General features: G+C 39.1%; 9 protein-coding genes across 9 annotated transcripts; 7 read left to right on the top strand and 2 right to left on the bottom strand.

Moving 5' to 3' along the window:
- Positions 1-708: 708 nt before the first annotated feature.
- On the top strand, positions 709-2,454 carry BATDEDRAFT_92734 (uncharacterized protein; the record flags this gene model as incomplete). The annotated part of the gene is made up of 5 exons (XM_006682958.1): positions 709-794; positions 909-1,070; positions 1,145-1,729; positions 1,816-2,088; positions 2,154-2,454. 5 exons carry the CDS (start codon positions 709-711, stop codon positions 2,452-2,454), a joined length of 1,407 nt encoding a protein of 468 aa, XP_006683021.1.
- A 461-nt stretch (positions 2,455-2,915) lies between these two features.
- Positions 2,916-3,293, top strand: BATDEDRAFT_92735 (uncharacterized protein; the record flags this gene model as incomplete). The annotated part of the gene is made up of 2 exons (XM_006682957.1): positions 2,916-3,063; positions 3,127-3,293. 2 exons carry the CDS (start codon positions 2,916-2,918, stop codon positions 3,291-3,293), a joined length of 315 nt encoding a protein of 104 aa, XP_006683020.1.
- A 342-nt stretch (positions 3,294-3,635) lies between these two features.
- BATDEDRAFT_36278 (uncharacterized protein) lies at positions 3,636-5,279 on the bottom strand (the record flags this gene model as incomplete). Its single annotated transcript, XM_006682924.1, has 3 exons — positions 3,636-3,766; positions 3,826-3,935; positions 4,204-5,279. The coding sequence occupies 3 exons, from the start codon at positions 5,277-5,279 to the stop codon at positions 3,636-3,638; spliced, it is 1,317 nt and encodes a 438-aa protein (XP_006682987.1).
- Positions 5,280-5,780: 501 nt separating this feature from the next.
- BATDEDRAFT_28556 (uncharacterized protein) lies at positions 5,781-9,096 on the top strand (the record flags this gene model as incomplete). The annotated part of the gene is made up of 2 exons (XM_006682904.1): positions 5,781-6,305; positions 6,370-9,096. The coding sequence occupies 2 exons, from the start codon at positions 5,781-5,783 to the stop codon at positions 9,094-9,096; spliced, it is 3,252 nt and encodes a 1,083-aa protein (XP_006682967.1).
- An 857-nt stretch (positions 9,097-9,953) lies between these two features.
- Positions 9,954-10,310, top strand: BATDEDRAFT_28555 (uncharacterized protein; the record flags this gene model as incomplete). The annotated part of the gene is made up of 1 exon (XM_006682903.1): positions 9,954-10,310. The coding sequence occupies one exon, from the start codon at positions 9,954-9,956 to the stop codon at positions 10,308-10,310; it is 357 nt and encodes a 118-aa protein (XP_006682966.1).
- Positions 10,311-10,845: 535 nt separating this feature from the next.
- Positions 10,846-14,332, top strand: BATDEDRAFT_28554 (uncharacterized protein; the record flags this gene model as incomplete). The annotated part of the gene is made up of 3 exons (XM_006682902.1): positions 10,846-10,864; positions 11,172-11,284; positions 11,483-14,332. The coding sequence occupies 3 exons, from the start codon at positions 10,846-10,848 to the stop codon at positions 14,330-14,332; spliced, it is 2,982 nt and encodes a 993-aa protein (XP_006682965.1).
- A 231-nt stretch (positions 14,333-14,563) lies between these two features.
- Positions 14,564-16,892, bottom strand: BATDEDRAFT_28553 (uncharacterized protein; the record flags this gene model as incomplete). The annotated part of the gene is made up of 3 exons (XM_006682901.1): positions 14,564-16,092; positions 16,623-16,694; positions 16,775-16,892. The coding sequence occupies 3 exons, from the start codon at positions 16,890-16,892 to the stop codon at positions 14,564-14,566; spliced, it is 1,719 nt and encodes a 572-aa protein (XP_006682964.1).
- Positions 16,893-18,626: 1,734 nt separating this feature from the next.
- On the top strand, positions 18,627-19,353 carry BATDEDRAFT_37557 (uncharacterized protein). Its single transcript, XM_006682931.1, has one exon. It carries the CDS (start codon positions 18,813-18,815, stop codon positions 19,209-19,211), a length of 399 nt encoding a protein of 132 aa, XP_006682994.1. The 5' UTR covers positions 18,627-18,812; the 3' UTR covers positions 19,212-19,353.
- A 786-nt stretch (positions 19,354-20,139) lies between these two features.
- Positions 20,140-20,911, top strand: BATDEDRAFT_92738 (uncharacterized protein; the record flags this gene model as incomplete). The annotated part of the gene is made up of 2 exons (XM_006682956.1): positions 20,140-20,325; positions 20,408-20,911. The coding sequence occupies 2 exons, from the start codon at positions 20,140-20,142 to the stop codon at positions 20,909-20,911; spliced, it is 690 nt and encodes a 229-aa protein (XP_006683019.1).
- Positions 20,912-20,920: the final 9 nt, after the last annotated feature.

The raw sequence follows: 20,920 nt of genomic DNA, 5'->3' as shown, positions 1-20,920 counted from the left end.
TTGAATTGGTTTCAAGTTGAAACTGTTTAGAGAATCTGCAAGTTGGAATGTCAAACAGTGCGATTCTAACACTGTTTGACAATCGAATCCAACTCATTCGAGTTTTCTTGAAATGGTTTTAAAATTATCAATTCAAGTGTCGATGTTTGAATCTGCTTGTTGCTCGCATCTGCAGAATCGAATGATTTCAAAACACAACTTCAAGCCATTCTATTCTCGTATTGGCTTGTTTCTGTCTGTTCAATCTCGACACTTTACTATTCAATCCTGTTCATTACTGCAATCGTACGCTAGTCTTTGTGTTGATTTGTACTTGTAAAGTCTTGATTCTTAAATATTATAAACTGTAGAATAAAATATGACAAGTCAAACTATGCGATAGAGAATATCAAGTATGCTCAAGAGTGTGTCGAGCCATTACTGCAGAAGAATCCAAATCTAGTTTATTCAGACGGAACTCTCAACTTTACTTGTTCACCATTCTCAAATATAAAGTTGTATGCTAAACAGTACGTATTTCTTTACAAATGGTTTCATATTTGCTCTGTACTAAGAATTTTAACTTGATATAGAATACCAAGTTTTGAGAGAGATCAATTGTACTCACTTGGCAAAGGATGTGGACTTTATAAAACTAAATCTACTAATGAGTTGGTTGGTCTGTTGACTGATTTCTTTGAAAAAAATCCAGAAAGATTAAATGATGTAATGAAACAAATGCACAAGTGGAACTATATACACGATCCAGCACTTGCTCAAATGAATGTAAATGATGCCAGGGCATTTCTGCAAGTGTAAGTATCGTATTTGATGGTCATTTTATCAATTGGTATTTGTGGATCTTGTGCTAATTTTGAATGATTTAGAATGGACAAACTTCACGTATATACTATTCATAATCTATGTAGACTACTTCAGCTGTCTTATTCATATACCAAGTCTCAATACATGGATCAAGTGATAGAGCATGTTCAAAAAAATCCTGATATGCTGGATAATGATGGCTCAATCCTTTTAAAGCACTTTTTCTCTTTCCGGGATGCTCAACCAGTTCCTGCCACAATTAAAACGTAGGACAATCTATTGGATGGTTGTATGGATTTAATCGATATTGAATTTTGACTAATATTATTTAAAATCGTAGATTGGGAGAGCTTGCAAGATCTCAGTTGAACTTTATGCTTAATATTTTGAAACCATCCAAACTATTCGAGGAGTTGGAGCCAAAGGTTATATTCCCATTCAAGAAATCAAAACCGCGGATGATATCACTGTCAAAAGAATCAGAACCACAAGTTATATTTTTACCCGAGGAATCAAGACTTCAGAGTAAATCGCTATCCAAGCTATTCGAGGAGTTGGAGCCACGAGTTATATTGCTGCCCGAAGAATTAAAGTCACAAATCACAACAGTATCCAAGATACTAAAACCACAAGTTGTATTTCTACCCGAAGAATCAATACCTCAGAGTAAATCACTGTCCAAGCTATTTGAGGAATTAGAACCACGAGTTATACTATTACCCGAAAAGTCAAAACCACGGGCTGTATCGGTATCTAAAAAACCAACACCACAGATTACAAGAGTACCCAAGGAACCAAAAGTGTCTTTGAAAAAGAGTAAAGCAAAACAAAACGACACTGATGTATCTGATCCATTGGATGAATCAAAGGCTGACTCGCTTGACGTGAATGCAATGAATAGCCCAACATCTTTTTTATACAACCAGTACGTAACTGATGAACTGAAACCCTTTGTATTGACAGTAACGTGTATAAACTTGTCAACTCATTATATTGAATATAAATTTATAGGCTCGATGGCATGACCATGCAAGAACTAACTGGGTTGTGTAAATACTTGAAGATCAAAACTACAAAGTCACGTACAGAATTGGTGACCGACTTTGAAGCATTTAAAGCATCTAAAGCTGTAACCAAAGAGCCTGCAGCTGATCTCACTGAGATCAAGGCAGAGAGTGACAAGGAGACTACGTATAGTTCAACGATTACTATCCGTACTAAAATCATGTCAGACAACAAAAATAATTATTCACGTGGTACATTTATACCATTGGATTCTCAGGGGTGAGCAATTGATTCTATTTGATGCGAGTATACATTGCTAACCTTTATTAATGTCATGCAATTAGGATTAAACGTCTTCCACTTTACCGATTGGTAAAACTATGCAAATCTGAAGAAATTGATATAAAACTACCACAAAAACGACTACTTTCGAGTGTCAAACTGTTGATCAATAGTCATCGTCAAAGTGTTGTTGGAGTGAACAACGAAGTTGATTTGGTCATGTTAAGACGAATTGCATTTAGTAATTTAGCCAAACAACACACTGGAGTGAGCGAAGTCATTGATGGAGTTTTATTAAAAGTGCCCAAACCCAGTCCAGTAGCAGCCAAGTTTTTAAAGGGAATTTATCTGAATCCAACCTAATAAACAAGATTGAATAGTTTGCGAATGTTTGCAGATTGACTTTTTTAGATTCGACAGTTTGGCTTGTTGTGAATATTTCAACTATTGACGAGTTTGCCCAAGAGTTTGCTGCCATCAAAGTATGAAATGTTGGATTAGTTGTTGTTGTTACAATACTGTTCTTGAGTCTAGACACTGCTCATGCCAAGAGCACACTGTCTTTTGGCTTATTTCTATTACTTGATACTAACATGACAGTTACTTTTATTGATATTATAATACTGTTGTTGAACTGTGTCCCTGGCACTCTCTCTTGGTATTTGGATGTTGACTCTCATGACTCATGTTTGATAACCAACTTTGGGTTGCATGTACACTGTTATGCCATGTTGTACTGGACATGACTGGATTTGTCCTATTCAAACTCAGTCAATTTTCGACTCAAGTTCTCACATTCAAAAGTTTAAACCTCCAGTTTGAGAATGGGTGACGGCATTGGATTGTCAATCCCTTCTGATAAAGTGAATCTGCGACTATTGCTCGTTTCTGGAAAGAAATCCGACTTGCTTGTATCGGGTTCAGATACGATTGAATCAGTTTGCATTAAAATTGCCAATTCATGGCCTGCAGGTAGTTTACATTGCATTAATGTAACCTGTCATGATTTCAACCGAGTTTAACATTTCTGTTTAGATTGGGCGACTGAAACTCCCCCTATTTCTCCTAGTTGTGTCAAGGTTTTATTACGTGGAAGGTTTCTTGAATGGAATAGTACAGTGGAATCCAATTCTATTCCAATGGGTGATACAACTGTTGTACACATCCTTGTCAAAAACGATATATCAACATCTGGTAAATGACTTGATTGTATACATGTATCATACTAGTACTAACTTGTGTATTTAGATAATGCCAAAGGGTCAGAACCTTCAACTGGATGTAGATGTATGATACTCTGAGCCTACTTATCACGCTTATAGCCATCAAAGCAATCCCAAACCTTATTGACTGATGTTCACTTGTGCTTTTTCAAGTCGATTGCTTGAACCATTTCCTGTTACACAATAATAATTCTAGTGATTAGAATTTTTCGTGGAAATGATAAATAGATTGGATGCTGTCCAAAGCTGTATTGACTATCTGGGTTTGATGCAGTGATTGCGTATAAATGATTAGTTTTTTTTAAAAAATCGAATTTGAGTTTATTCCAATGACGTATGTACAGACTCGACAGGCTGAGGAGTATTAAAATCATGATACATTTTTCGTAATCCTTTATGAAACTCTGGACCAAACTCATCCTCATAATTGCGTTGTTTCTTTCCAAGTACAGCTATTATACAATGTCAGGGTTAGACCATGTCGAGTGTCTAGGAGAACAAAGTAATTCACCTCGTTCGTAGACCATGTATCCAGTTACTAGTGTTACAGGGAGAGTGCTGATAAGAACTGTTACAGATCTTGACCGGTTTTTGGCAACAAGATTGATAAACCACTGCATGCTAACTAGTCAAGTTGATGTTTAAACAGTCAAGAATTTCAATGTGTTTATACGGTACAGACTGTATATTATACGGTTTACACTTTTAAAAAATACTTTATATACCAAAATATAGGGTAAACTGCTATGTGTGCTTGGAATGAGCAAGCGTGGATTCAAGACGTTTGACCGATTGCAGCATAGTATCAGGCATATCCTCAGCCCTGACTAAATATTCTACAAAAACCAAATCCATGAGTCGATTCAACCACAAAGGACATCCTACACACTTCAAATCCCTAAATGTAAGCAGTGTATCTTGACCGTCGGATAATTTCCCAATCAAATCCATCAACACAGTATGTGTGGTCGAGTCAGTGAGAACCCTAATAGTAATGTGATCGTTTCTTCCATAAGTGAGCGAGATGGCTGCATCTGGAAGAGTGATGTCAGCCAGATGTATTGCATGAGAATAGACACTGATGGATACAAGCCAATCCAATGGAGAAATTGAAATGGGGAATGGATTATTGAATGCAATCTGAGTAGTAAGTTGGTACTGAGGACTTGAAATAGGAGATCCAGGAGCGGGAGGAATGGTTTGAATATCAGGGTCTTGAAAGGTGAGGTCCAAGGATGAGTTGGATGGGAACGAGTCGGACAAGGGTAATGGAAAGAGTGATCCTTGTCGAACAAGAGGAACAGTCCATGAGCCTAAATGCGGGATGGTGAATACAGACAAGGCCTGAGCAGTGTAGTCCCAAGCCGTCGTGTTTCTAGAGCGCATATACGAATGAAGAAGATGTTCCAGTAAAGCTATATTGACTTGATCCACTTGAGCATCGTACAATATAGGAACATCATCAATACCACGAGGAAGAGCGAGTTCAGGAAGCAGTAGCCTAGCCAAGTGTTGCTTGTAAAGAGGATCAGACGAGGGTCTTGCCATGTCAACAGCAGTGACGGATAGAAATGAGGACATCATGAACATATCCAATGGAGGAGGATCATGAATGGTAAGCGAGAGTGAGAGACTTGTAGTGATGTTTGGATGAACATCACCAGAAATAGACTGAATATTACAGTGATGAAGGGTTAGACTAGAAGAGACTGTAGCTGGAGGTGGATTCAAAGCCGAATTGATACGAGAAGGAATATAGACGCAGTACAGTATAGGAGTTAGTCCTATTATAAGAATAAATAGTAAAGTAGCGAATAGCAGCAGCAACAGAGAAGTCAAGTTTAGTTTATGAAAGTAGTTGATGATGCGACGAGCTGTAGTGAGTGGTGGTGTGTGTTCATGATTATCAGAAAGTAAAGGCTGACGCTGTTCAAGACTAGAGTGAGCATCACTGTCAGTGTTCATGGTTTTATGACTGACGAGTTGAGTTTGATGTTTTCAGAATTTATTGGTTTCATTACTCGACAATATTTCCATTTGTTATTCCGCAATATTTCCATTCTTTTTTACAAGTTAATTACTGAATTGCTTATCATTTTTGTTACTTTCCATCTCTACTACTTGTCTTGCTGCTGCTTATCATTCTTCATTGCCTGCTTGTCACTCATCAGAATTATAGTAAACCTTTAACGCGTCGTTTCAGGTTCAACCACAGCCGCACTCTCCCTTTGACAACTAAATTCCTTGACAATTCTATTCAATTCTTTACCAGTTTTGATTTATTGTTCATACTAGTTCACCATCTACTATTCAACTATAGATTGTGGGGTCTTTTTCTAATAAATATATCATTGTATTATCTAATCGATATACTCGCCGATTCCATCATCAGTTTAATTGTCGGATTATCATCATTTTGACACTTCTGCAGCCGCCACTAATTCAGTCTTTTCTATTAATAACACTATGGAGACTACACATGCTGCTCAGTCGGATCATGTTACTTTATCTGCAACTACTATTGATTCAAATGACTCGTCTTCTCTGTCGCTCGCCTGTGCTGATGCATACCTTTTAGACCTCAACCAAGGCTCAATCACTGTGATGATGCCTGTTGCTGTCATGCGTAGAATCATCAACTATTTACCGTCTGCCTGCGATCGTTTATCGCTTCTCTCTTTGAATCGTCAATGGTCACTTCTCGCTGCTGCTTCCATATACGCCTCACCATTACTTGCCACGTCGCAATCCTTTGAGCGTCTGCTTCAATTACTTTCTTCGCCTGCATCCACTCTCATCCATCCCTATTCATCCCTAATATCCACCCTAGACTTGTCCTCTTCTGCTGCTGCTGATAGTATCTTTATGGGCGATCTTGATTTAGTTTTATCTCGCTGTCCTCAGCTTCTGTGCTTTCGTATGAAGCACTGCTTTCATATTTCAAATATCCTCGTGCGCTCTCTCTCTGCCAATTGCATAAATCTGCGACAGGTATTTACTATTTCCAACTTGATCTTTTGTGTATGTGTAAAAGTACTGATTTTGTATTTGCTAGGTGGACTTGCCCGGGTGTCCAAGCATCACAGACACTTTTATTCCTACTTTAACTACCAGTTGTCCTAATTTAGAAATCTTGGATTTGGCATTCACCAACGTCACTTTGATTTCTCTCTATAACATCATTTCAAACTGTCCAAGCATCGTCGAGCTAAATCTCACTGAATGCAAACCTGCTGCTACGTCCATATCTAATGAGTTGATGCAGATTGATTTTAGTCGTCCATTATACCATCTGAATCTACGCAATTCTGCCGTCACCGACACCATCCTCAGATTTATTGCTATACATTGTCCTTCCCTTACTGAACTTATTTTGGAATCTTGCATAAATGTCACTGACAATGGTGCCATGAAAATCATCAACACCTGTCCGCTTGTCGAAGTTCTTGATTGCTCCTTTTGTGAAAAAATAACAGATGTCACCCTTCAAGTTATTGCCATTCGTGCTTCTGCAACCAGTGGTGGCAAATTGCAGGAATTGCATTTGACGGGCTGTGATAGAATCACACCTGCTAGCATTTTACAACTGGTTCAAAAATGCTCCATGTTGGAATTACTTGTTCTTGATGGATGCGATCAATTATGTGGTTCGTATATTCAAAATATGGCAACGTATCATTCTGACGATATCGAGTGTACATTTGAAAAAAATGATTTGATCAAACTGGCTGGATATGATCCGACTTGCTCAAGTCCAACATCTGAACATCTTTCTGGCACTACAGAACCCACACTCGTTTCAAATTGCCCCACTACACCACCATTGACTCCACCTTGCTACGCCAAACAAGAAGATCTGCAATACGTGGAAAATACGTTGACTGGTTCAACAGAAATGGGAAGATCATGGAAAGGATTGCAGTCGACCATGCCAGAACACTTTTCATTGCAACCCTCTACAATCACCTCGCTTGCGTATGCCGTTACAGTCTCCTATTCCATAAAAACCAATCCTGACCATTCTGCACATGGTTTGACTCGAGATCCGATCGAGTCTGTAGACTCGTCGACGTCCCAGTCTTTGAAAACCTCTCCACGTCGTACATCGCGTGCACTCCAATCTCGTCGTTCAACTACAAGCTTCACAGCTTCCACTGACACATTTGATCAAGTTGAAGCTGCACTTTACGAACGAGTAGAAAAAATTCGTGAAAAGCGTCGGAGTGTTGCATTGTGTACTGGAATAACCCATCAGTCTTTTGAACCCCTTGACGATTTGGATTCCAATACAGTGACTACAGATTCAAACCAAACTACCCGTCAGTACAATTTGAATTCCAAGTCTGTATCAAAGATTCAAGCACAACAAAAAAGTTTTATTTCCAAACGTTCAAGCGGTACTGCTGTAAATGGATGGAAATCATCTGTATCTACTACGAATGATTGTGAGACTACCAATGAAACAATTGCTTCATCAAATGATACAGTCGATCTCAACACTAGTGAATCCATCAAAAACCCTGTCGTTGCTGGATTGGATTCATACACTACTGAAATACCTGCTCAAAATGCATTACTTGGATCCGGAAGACGTTCAAAATCCATGCGCGCTTCTGCTATTCGTGCAGCTCCGTTTATTCCCATCGGATCTCCATCTTCTGCAGTAGTAGATGGAACGTCCACCACAAATAACTCGTCTGATTCAACCATTCAACATAGTTGTGATTCTAACCGACAGCCGCTCAAGAATCACAATACACCCACTTTGGAACATCCACGTGAGTTGGATTCAGGTATGAGCGGACAGCGTACACTATTGGCTTCTGGACGACGCAACCGTCATTTCCGTACAGAATCCAATGTGGAGCATATTAGAGCACATTCAAATGATGGTGATACTGGCCACTGTATGAGCACAGATGAGCGTTCAAACAGTACGTGTGGCTGGGGTGCAGATCCGCAAGCATGGACAAACCCTACACTTCATACTTCATCAAACTCTGCCTGGCGTGTTGCAGCAGCGTCTGCTAATTATAACCAACGCGGCTCATCCAATACAGATGCTTCTGAACCACTTTCCATGGTTGCTGCTTCGCCTGTATTTGTTGATCCATGGGGCTCATCACAGTCTGGTTCTAGAGTAGGAATGCCTTCTGCGCCTACATCCCATCGCATGTCACTCCCTGCTGTCTCCCGATCATCTTGGGGAGATACAGCTGGACACGCTACATCCGTTTCTACACGATTTCCCGATGCACCTGCAGGATGGTTACGATCGCAAGGAAACGAATCGTTTTCAAAACATACACGACGCAGCTCAGTCTGCTCATCAGGCTCTTCACACTCTTCATCTTCTACATCTTGGCATAGCCGCAACATGCATACTCCATCACCACCTGCTTCTGGACATGAGCATCGTGATGATCAACGTGCACCTCGACGAGGAAACCGATCTGGTCAGCATAAACATTCTGGATCTGCTGCTCACCACCCTGTTCAGCCCAAAGTGTTTGTCTACACACCTCCCAAACCACGTGGACCACTTCTTCTCAACCTACAGATAGAAACTCCAGCTAATGGAGTAGATAAACCTCAGTGTCTAAGTGTACATGCTCTTGATGATCCACAACATTTAGCAGCAGCATTTTGTGCATTCTGGGGTATGATTGGGTTTACAGAAGCTCTAAGAAAAGTCATTCTTTTACGTAAACGAAGTGTTGGACAAGGACACTTGTCTCATAACAGACAAGGACGTACTCGACATGAACGAGTTGAGCAATAAACACGTCTTGAGTTTCTTCACTCTCCATATTTCAATCCTAATAAAACTCTTGTACCCAATTTCTCTTGGTGTAAAATGTCAATTCCAACCCACATTCTTCACCCCTTATGGCTAACAATAAAGAATATGAACATGCAGGAATAGAGTAAAATGAAATGGTTGGTAATCATCCATGTGCAACATGTGATTGGAAAGCATTTGTGCAAGTTCATTCAACCACACGAAAATGTGGTCGAGTTTGTTGTAACTCGTCACCCAATCCAGTGTTTTGGAGTTTGTGAATGTGGTTTTGAGAGTACGTGTTTAGATTGTAAGCTCGTCTTGTCACCAAATGAGATGAAGTACTTTTTATACAACTCTTTGCATAATACAAGGTTGCAGTCTAGCGTACATGTCTTTTGGATGAGCAGTAGGATGGGTTGTTGTTTGAGATTGACCATCTCTTGATTCATCCAATGGGTTGTCTGTTCCCATAACCGTGTCGTCATCTTTATCAATAGTGTTCAATATTGATTGATTATAGTTGTTAATGTCGTCCTAGAATACCGCCGCAATATCCATATGGCAAACGGTATGGTATCTTCAAGCTTTAATCTCGTGCTTTCAACTTTGGGAAATGCATTTCGTGTTCCAAGCTTTAACCCAACCACTTTGTGTGCAAGAAACAATATTGTGACCATTCAACATCTTCATTCATGAGTATATATATCAGAGTCTACTCGAATCTTTTATCTTGTTGAAAAAATTGACTATCGTTTAGCTATTTATAATCAAAGTAAGTTTGAGTTTTTGTACAAGAATTTGGTATACATTAGAGAATCGTATCATCTAACACGATTTGTTCAAGCAGGTTAAGAATGTGGCTTACATTCATATTTAAGATTATGATATCGGTGGTATTTATTAAAGCAGTGGCTATTACTAGAGATGATCCTATTCCATCACAACATCTATATAAACGAATGGGGTATATCACTAATGGGTTTAGTCCAGTTGATGTTCCTCCTATGCCGTATCCTCCAAATATAGGTCCCAATTATCCATACGTATACCTGACTCCTGGTCAATGGTTTAGAAATCTTGGGTATAGAATTAGAGATAAATTCGAACGTGCGGTTGACTCGGATTGGATATATCGAACCAAGGAATGGTTCAAAAGACAAGGCCGTAAAATTTTATCTCTTGGTCGACCATGTCCTGAATGCTACTACTGAGTCGTCTACTGACTATTATTTATGCAATCGAAAATCTATTCATTTCATTAAAAACTATTTGATCAGTGTTGAATCTGACTTGCAAAACTGAGGGGTTTAATAAAAATCAAGATGGTTGATTGCACTGTGTGGTCCAACTATTTTGCCATCATCTACATTGGTGGTATAAACGGTTCAACTTTGGATTTATATTGCTACTTTATGACTGAAAACAGAGTGAATAAAATAGTTTATATTTCAACAGCTCAATTTTGGCATGTTTTGGGAATATTCTGATAGCATCGAGTAGATTGTTGTAACATTTTGGAACATTTTCAGTTTGCAAAATTGTACGATTGTTTCAGGTTGGCGTACAAACTATATATAGATGAGACACCAAAGATTGTGTTGGAGCAAGACCGAATGAAAGATGTATTGTATTGAAAGGAGCAGCAGGCCGTTTAGAAAACTGGTCAACACATTCCAATTGTCATTGTGGTACAAAAGGCACAAGTGATGGTTACATCCCTCATTCAAATCAATAGACAGTCTACCGATGGTTGCAGACATCAAAGGTTAGGGCTACTGACAATATCTTGCTTGATCTCTCTCCACTTATACCTTTTGTTGCTAGTTGAAACATGTGTTTGACCATAAACCCTGTTTCATGGTGGGAATATTGAACCAGGGTGATGGATTGAAGCATATAGCTTGTGTCGAGTTCCAAAAAAGTCGTACACAATAATATGGTGCATTCAATAGCCCAAACACAAGATTCAATCTCTTTGGCTACCAATCAAATGATATCAAAGGACTGTGTCCCTTTAGACACGTTAAGCCAATAGTAATATGCTACCAAAACACTAGGGCGATTTGTTATAGTCGCTAAACACTCAAGGGCTAATCCACCCAGCCAAACATGTGTCACAGACGATCTGATGGGCGAGCTTGAACAGATTTTTCGAAATCAGGGCCAAGTCAAAGACTACTTTTCGGTACAATACATGCTTTAGCAAAAAGGGACTGTGCTACTTTTCGTCCCTTTTGCTATTGGGGCTAGTATCCCTGACAAACGTTCCATCAAATCAAATATATAAACTCATGTTGACACCAATCTGATTTTCATCAACTTTCAGCAGTTTACCTCACTCTACAGTAGATTATCACTCGAACATTTATACGACTTCATCTAGACTAGACCTTTGAATACAATGTTGCACCCATTGGTTGTTACTGTTTTTCTATTGGTTGCATCCACTTTTGCTCAAACCCTGCAAAAACGTACTTTACAACGATCCAGCGATGATGAATATCGTAATACTAGATCAGGAAACAAATCCCCGAGTCCACAACAAACACGCGATTTGAATATACGATTTCCTGCAAAGTTAGGGATTGAGGTTTGGACAACTGGTAATGAACAACAGTCAGGAACATCCCATCAAGAAACATCGAAAAAACATCGCCGAAAATCACAACGCAAGCAACATGAAGAAAACTTTTTAAGACGACACAGTTCAAATCTAGAATCGAACCTTGGTTCGGACTCGGAAAATGAAGTAACAGCGCGGAAGACTAGTAGGAGACGTTTAAGATCTGATTTAGAGGATGATGACGTCTTTGAAGCAGTCCGAGGTGGGCTAAGCGATATGGAAAGATTACTTCCAAGTGAAGAGAACGCTGGTCACAGTGCTGGCGAAGGAGTTTCACAAAGACATCCAGATCAATATATAGATATCATTGAAAGCACTCATATTGAGTCTAAGGAATCCAAGAAAAAGAGCGCTTTGAAAAAGCTCAAGGAAAAGCTCAAGCTAAACGACGGATTCCCTCAAGTCGAATTCGGCTTTGGCAAAAAGAAAAAATACAAGGAATATCTAGAATCTGAGTTTGAAGATAAGCCCAAAAAGAAAGGTTTTGCGAAAAAGGCCAAGGAATGGCTTGGATTTGGCAACAAGAAACATCGAACTGAAGAAATGATTGACCAACAGATTAGGCAAGAATGGGAAGAGCGCAATGGTATTCAAGAATCTGGATTTGAAGATAAACCCAAAAAGAAAGGTTTTATGAAAAAAGTCAAGGGATGGCTTGGATTTGGCAACAAGAAACATCGAACTGGAGAAGTGCTTGACCACCAGATTAGCGAACAATGGGAAGAGTACTTTAAGCAACGTTCAGCTTCACATGATGGGCATAGATCCAGGAAAAACAGCGTTTCTGGTGAATCTAGTAAATTTCGAGTGCAAGAGACATTCAAGACTACAGAAGTACTTGACGAAGATCTTACCGATGGACAGGGAAAATACTCTAGAAAAAATTCAGCTTCAGGTGATGAGCGTAGAAAGTCCAGAAAAGCCAGCGTCTCTGCTGAATCTGGTATATCTGGTATATCTCGATCACAGGAAAAGGTACCTACAACTGGAGGAATACATGACCAAAGTCTTACTGATGAACAGAGAAGATACTTTGAAAGTATTTACAATTTGGATGGTAATCGTAAAGAATCCAAGACGGACACCTTAAAGCCCGAGAATGTATCCCAAAAGGAAAGGAAATCGTCTCATGTAGGAAAGTATCCCAAAAAATCCAAAAAACACCACATCAAATATTTAGAGTCAAGCTCGAGTTCGGGTTTAAGTTCAAGCTCGGATTCTGATTCTGATTTAGATTCAAGCTCAAGCTCAAGCTCGGATTCTGATTTTGATTCAGATCTGAATTACAAGCCTAAGAAGTACAAGAAAAAGAGTTTTGTAACAGAAATCGATACTACGCTTTTGAAAAAGAAATCCTCTCACAAAAAATCCAAAAAACAGCACATTGGCCAATATTTAGATTCAAGCTCAAGCTCAAGTTCAAGCTCGGATTCTGATTCTGATCCAGGTTTCAATATAGTTGTGAATTACAAGCCTAAGAAGTACAAGAAAAAGGGTTTTGTAACAGAAATCAATACTACGCTTTTGAAAAAGAAATCCTCTCACAAAAAATCCAAAAAGCACCACAGCAAGTATCTAGAGTCAAGCTCTGATTCAAGCTCGGATTCTGATTCTGACTTTGATTCAAGTTCGGATTCTGATTCAGATTTTGATTCGGATCTGAATTACAAGCCTAAGAAGTACAAGAAAAAGAGTTTTGTAACAGAAATCGATACTACACTTTTGAAAAAGAAGTCTCACAAAAAATCCAAAAAACACCACAGCAAATATTCAAGCTCAAGCTCGGGTTTAAGCTCAGATTCTGATTCAAGCTCAGATTTTGATCGCAAAGGTTATATTAAATATAAAAAATTCAAAAATCCCGGATTTCAGGAATTCGAGACTGTAGTTCAACAGGAAAAGATATCGTCTCCATATCCAAGAAAGTCTCACAAAAAATCCTCCAAACAATCCTACCGTGAACATTTCGATTTAAACCCGGAATTAAGCCCAGAATTTAACCTAGGATTTAACCCAGAATTAGACCCATACTTGAATTTCGATCATAGAATTCATGGCCACAAGAGTAAGAATAGCTTTAAAAAACTCGGAAGGAAGCTGATTGAATTTGGAGACAATTCGCCTGAAATTGGAGCAAGAATCGGTCATAAAATCGGCAAAGCAGTTTCCAAAGCAATTGGATCAACTGTCAGAGCAAAACACAGTGTATCCAGATCGATGAGCAAACTAAAATACGAACTCCAGCATTTTGATCGTAAAATCGAATACGTTGTCGTCAAGGGCATTAGAAAGGCTGCTAAGCTAATCCGTAATTTCCCAAGACGTGTGGGTCGACTACTGAAGAAGCTCTTCAATCTTCCACAGAAACTGTTTTCTGGAATACTGAATATTAGATCAAAACTAGATGAGCTAAGAAGAAATATGCGCGATACTTACAGATATGCAAAGTTGATGGCTGAATTAGACTATATGATATTGGATGTTTCTCGTTCAGCTAGAGAGCAAAGCAGGCATATTTTAACAGAAGCATCCGAGCTGGGACTCCTCAACAAAACAAAGGTTGCAGTCATAAATACAACTGTTGCTTTCATGCTGATCACTCTATCATAATGTTTGTTTTTGAAAAAGGAGAATTGGGGATTGAAGAGATGTCAAGGATGCGAACAGCCAAACATGATATTGCTTATTATGTATTCCGACACTAGCAATCTATTTTACGTGAATACGGCTGTAATAAATAGTTGATTTCAAAAATATGGGATTTATTGATATCGACATGCCGATTTTGACGAGAATTAATTTTATCGACCGCTTGTTTAGACCATCTATTCAGCAAATAATTTAAATAGATGCATTATATATGGGACCAAACTGTTTAAATTGGCGGCCAAGACTTCCATCAGTAGTGACATCATCAGTAATAACAATGGAAATAGGAGGACCGCCTCCATGTGTCGCTGCAACATAGTTCCATGCAGCATCATTGATATCCTCTACATCTATTGCTTGAAAGACATTCACATGACGAAGAAGTCGTTTGGGTGGGGTATGAGATTGCAACATTAAAGTAGAATCCGAGTATTTTGAAAATGATGGATACGAAGAAAGTGTATATTTGCTTTTTTTACGAGATGGGCTATTGCTTGAAGAAATGTTTTTAGGTTTGGTATATCGATCCAGTCGTGAGTATACTGGCGGTTCAGGTAGTTTAAGATCCTCCATACGGGCTTCCTGTACTATTTTCTGATGTAAAAGCTCTGCATCCCAGTCTTTTCCCTCCTTGAGACGCTTGATAATATCTAGCACCAAAACCATGTCCGTGCCGCTCTGATATCCCAAAAACAAGGAAAGTGATTCCAAGCAGGGTGCAGCCCATAAAATGCCAAAAGCAAGATCACGTAAAAAAAGAGTATTCCCAGTAAGGAGTCGACTGAATGTATACTTGCGAGATCCAACAGTAAGTCGTTTAAGTCTTGAAGCTTCACCACGACGAAATAGACGCCAAAAAGACTGATCAATTCTACCAAGGGTTGCCCATTCTGTAAGGTTTGGTAACGATACAAACAAATCATAAAGAACCTGTGCTGTCAGAGTTTGTGCGTCAAAATCAGCAACTAGTTTTTGCAAATTGGTAAGCTGTTTAAATATTTGAATCAATCCTGCACCATAATCTATCATGTTTTGAAACCATGGCCCATCCAGAGTGAGAGACGTAAGCGTTGCAGAAATTGATGTAAAGTGAGTAATAGCCGATACTCTGAATATACCACGAATATGTGCCAGTCTGCCATCTGATTGCATGCGGATAGATTTCAAATATCGAAATTCGGATATATTGTCAAAGTTGATTTGATCGTGTAGATCCAATAGTTCCAAATGACGAATGGTATTGGGCTGATGCTTCATGATATCTATACCTGGATTGATGATTGTAGTTTGACTGAACCCATTAAACAGAGCCAGATTGGAAGTGTTTTGGCAATCATCTTGGGAGTATCTGATGAACGGGGCTTGAACCATGAGCGAGGATAAAGGATAAGATAAAGTCATGCCCTTTTGGGAAAGATGGTCTTGAACCAGTAGTTGTAAATCGAGTATCAGTTTAGACCTGCCTCGAGTGAATGTCATTGCAGATTGTAGGATTTGATCCATAATAAAATGTCGATCAGGAAGAAATCCATATTCATTACAGCAGACTCGAACATTAGCCCAAAGATGATCCCGTCTTTGATACATTACAGCAGGTAAGCAAGATGTCAAGGGCTGGTCAAGCATACTGTCAAGTGCATGCCATGACATATCAATCAGCATTCTAGTGTCCAATGCACTCACTGCTACGAGCGACACATTGACTGACAGCGGAGTAGCGTCTACAATGTAACACCACGTTCTTGATACTAGTCGAGTCTGTAAGAGTCTGTAGGCTGGAAGTTGACGCAACACATTCACCCATAACTCTACTGGCAGGTTTATCAGCCCAACTCTGTCTGTAGATGGTGATGTTTGATCACCAGTTGAAGTAGATATTGAATGCATTGTAAATATAATAACCAGTTTTCACCAATGCATTGATAAATGCTGTTGAATATTGACTACCAAGTCCAAGTGACTGTTACTACTTGAGATGAATGAAACTCTCGAGTAGAACAGTTCAAATACTCGTACAATATTATCAATTCGATTTTAACAAAACGCTGTTATTTCTGAAACATGATTGAATATCAGCAAGGTTTAACTAGACGAAGTCAGAGTATGAACCTGACCATCAGCTTCAATTGACTCGACACACTCATGGTTCTCAAGAGTATCTATCAAGTCATATACAACTCATTAGTTACTGCAGTGCTTTCTGAATACATTGTTTTGTGCTTGCTCAATACTGGATGTTCATGTCACTTACTTATAAAGTTAGCTGGCATGGTGGCAGAGAATCCAAGAATCGTGTCATGATAACGATGTCCAATCACTCCTCCTGGTGTGTGGTAGGAATCCATCGAGTTAGTATCCAATCAAGCCAACAGTCGCTGTACTAAAGTAAATGATATACTTTACCTTGCTTGACAACATCAGCTGCAGCCTTGTCAATAACATCCTTTGGAGTATCATCCTTGAACATAACAATTACACTCTTGCCTATACGAGTAGTTTTTAGAATACACTTTAAAAACATAGTCGCTGGTTTAATACAGCGTTGATAGTGTTCCTACCTGACATATTGGGTGATTGAAGGGTTTTATGGAAGGAATTAAACTTGAACTTTTGTCGATTTCAAATACGATTCAAAACCGATAGTATGACAGTCATTTCACCATCGTATTCATTCAAAATGGACTGTTAAAGACTAAACAAGTGTTTACACTGCTTCAGTCAGTCTCGCATCCTTCACATTTGGTCAATCTCCAGCTTTTTCTTACAAACCAAATATTGAATAATCAGTATAGACGCAATGGTTGTATTTCTGGGGCGTACAGTCTTTGACAGTTGCATGGCTTAACAGCATATCTCGAGGTAAGTTTTTGATATTGAATGCCAGTCAACAGTAGTATCTTGTGCATATCAAAGAATATATAGAGTAAAAGAGCGTGAAACTGGATTTGATTATTCAAATATAAATGATATCCAGTTATTACAGATCTGATTGGGAACAAGTCAGATTTGTATGCACAAGCAGTCATTGTATATCATTCTCAAAACTCAAGCTTTTCGAGTCGTTAAAATCTTGATTGTCAATCGCGTAGATTTCATCCGACACGAACCAAGTTTCCCATCAGATCTGACCATCTGCGAGATTCACCAACACATCATGAACATCACTGCTCAAAGTATGCCTGTAGGTCAGGGTTGCTCCTCTCAAGCCCATTTGATATTGGATAGTAATACCTCCAATATCCCAAGAACTACTCATTCTAACCCTTCTCAACACCCTGAGCACGACCACCAAATGCAACTACAAACTACCCAGCCTGAGTTATTCAACGCAAATCTTCCTGTTGCTTCTCAATCTCCGCTGTGGAGAGCTCAGCTTGAACAGTCTATTCGACAATGCCAAGATATCAACAACTTTTATGTATCCCTGGCCACTATCAAGGCTTTTGGTCGTCCTGCAAATAGAACCATTTACTTTCGAGGTTTCATGACTCAATCTAGCCCTGATGAGGGTGCTGTTGGTACGACTGGGAGTTTGAATACAGATACCGCTTTACCATCTACGTCTATGGATAGCGACTCCATTACTTCCAGCATGGATGTTCTTCGTCTTTCTTGTGCAAATATTAAACCGAAAACAGCCAACGACATCCTGGGCAATGTCCTGGTTTTTGTTGCTGATTCTCGGTCAGGCAGTGTTGCTGACATTCTTCACGGTTCTCGCTATGGTGAAGTTTGCTGGTGAGTCATGACCCGTGTATTTCATTGTTTTCTAGTAAAATAATGGAATGAGCCAGTTTTATTATTCCTTTAATTATGCTTTTAAATTATGAATGGAAACCGTATAGTAATATGGTTCTACTCGTATTTTACGGGGTGATGTGCTTGGTTGCGAGGGTTTAATTACGATATACCATTCTGACGTGTTGAACTCAATATTGACTCCATATCATGACTTGTTATCCTATTCTTGACACTACTGTTTTGAACAAGCTTTATCTGTAAAAACAGTATGCATGTTCTAACTGTTTCAATTTAATCTAGGTTTTTGCCAGGCACCAAGGAACAATACCGTCTTTCTGGTGCTCTGCATCTGGTCATGTCAGCAGATCATCCCCTGCAAACTAACCATCAAGTTCCACTTCCATTTGCAGACCACGGATCTTCAAGACCAAATGTCGATTGGGAAGCCGTTCGCCTCAAGGTTTGGGAAAACATTTCATCACTACGCCGTGCATCATTTGCTTGGCCTCAACCAGGTCAGGACAGACTGGACATACAAAGTCCTGTGCGTCTGCCATCACTTTATGCTCCGTCCACTGTCAGGACTCTTTCTGACTGCATCGATGTGAACAAAAAGGCAGACTCTACTGAGAATGCCTCTAAACCACTTGCAGCATGTTGTGCTTCTGGAAATACTTTGGAAACTACTGGCATTTCATTCATGGGAAACCATCATCTCCGTCCGCTCGTGTCCGAAAATCATCACCCTATGGCTAGTGAGCCAGGAGTTCTGGATTACATTCACTCGGACACTGCATCTCCGCCCATCGATGATGATTCACATTCATCTGTTCTCAAGCAAACTACAGATCTGACTTTACCCATCACTCTTGCAGCCAAACCCAATTCTGAAATGCAGGAACATCACAAAGTTGCATGGGCCAACTTTTGTCTTTTGTTGCTTGATGTTGATGGTGTAGACCATCTGAACATGGGAAATCAACCCCATACTCGCACCAAACACCGCAAGATATCTCCTGCTGTTGATGAGGTCATGTATCTATCCCAGACTCATCACAAGCAGACTGATCGCTGGATCACCAAGGACGTCAATCCATAAAAGCATTTCCTTGTTCTATCATTACGTCTGGCCATAGTTGCATACTTTATCGGGGTTTATTCCACCATGTGTTGCTCAAAACGCACTATTTTAACTTATCCTCTATTATCACTTTTAAACAATTGATTCATAACTCGTAACTATTTAATTCTATTCTTGTCTTGCGGTGTCCAAAGCTTGCTTTAAAGCTTGATGGTGTAAAGAGTGTTGGTGACTATTTCGAGTCAGGGTTAGACTTGTTTGAACACATTTTAAAACTTGTTTTACTTTAAAATTGCCATCAATAAGTAGATTTGTACAGAATAGCTGAATCATGACAATGTTTCAACTTTCTACACACATGATAATCAAGGTTTGTTGGAATCTCATACCAACACCAATGAATTCAAACCAGTTTAATCCAAACTAAACACGAGTGGATGCTGAGAGTGATTCATTGGTCAATTGAACAACCAAGTATGTCGGTGACCAGTGTCATGCATCAAGTAATATCAGTAACAGCATGAATAAACAACTGAACATGTTGTATTCTAGCATAATCTATTGCATCATGTTGAAATATGGATCAATATATGCGGTAATAATAGATTGTAGATGCAATTGGGTTGATCATTTGATATTACCTGATTACTGGGTGTATCACCGCAATTGAGAATATCAATGAAGTATACTACTGAGGTTGATTTTCCATTGACAATGTTGCTTGTATATCGATTCACCCTACAGGGAGTTTCTGGGTTTGTTGACCCTACATGGTGATTTTGGTTTGTCCACTCTACAAAATGTTTCTAGCTTTGTCTACTTTGGTGTACTTGTGTTTTCTGAATATCCATTTGAAACTGTTGATTGTCACCCTTGAAACTGCCGTCATTATAAAACAGCAGTCATCTACCAGATTCAACCCATTTTCATCACACTACTCGATACAATGTTGATTACTCTAGAATGTGTTATACTTGCGTTACAAGCGGTTGCTGCAATTCGAGTTTCATTAGATTCACCAACTGGAATTGACAGTCAATCAAGTAGTAGGCTGTCAAAACGATCACCCGTTGAATTGAGTGGTGGTATTAACAAATGTTTCACAATGAAATTTAATGTTGATGGAGTCGATGTATGTATCATGTCATGTCATTTATTGTAGTTTGATATCAACTTACACCACGTTGAATCAATCTCACACTTGTTTAAAATAGTTGAATTTACGAGTCGATTCAATGATTTCTGATATAATCGTACCACTTCCTAGTTCAAGCAACGATATAGGTTTGGCTATACAAAGTATTTCAAGTGGTGAGCCCGTTAATATAAAGTACAAAGACAAAGAGTATAAAGGAGTTACATCCACAGCCGCTGTGACGATTCCGGGTACTGCGATAACTGGCGTCAATTTACCAGTACTAGCAGTTGAAAAACAATCGGCACGTCTAGCTGGTATCGATCCAGATTTTGATGGAGTATTTGGGATTGGCCACTTTTCTTTGTCAAAACATCATTCGCCAATCACTGCAATGGATAGTTTGTACAGCAATAATGTCATTCCCAATAACGAGATTGGCATTCAACTATGTCCTTCTGATCTTTTTGAGCAAAGCTTCATCAATATAGGAAACACGGAAATCACTGCAAAGTGTGGAACGGATGGAAGCAGTGTTGCATGGGTAAATTCACCAACAAATGTCTTGTTCATTAACGTATAGTGACATATT

This window comes from Batrachochytrium dendrobatidis (genome assembly GCF_000203795.2).
Source record: "Batrachochytrium dendrobatidis JAM81 unplaced genomic scaffold BATDEscaffold_19, whole genome shotgun sequence".
Taxonomy (NCBI): Eukaryota; Fungi; Chytridiomycota; class Chytridiomycetes; order Rhizophydiales; genus Batrachochytrium; species Batrachochytrium dendrobatidis.
Note: the sequence above shows the minus strand (reverse complement) of the source record. Positions and strands in the feature narration are given on the sequence as shown.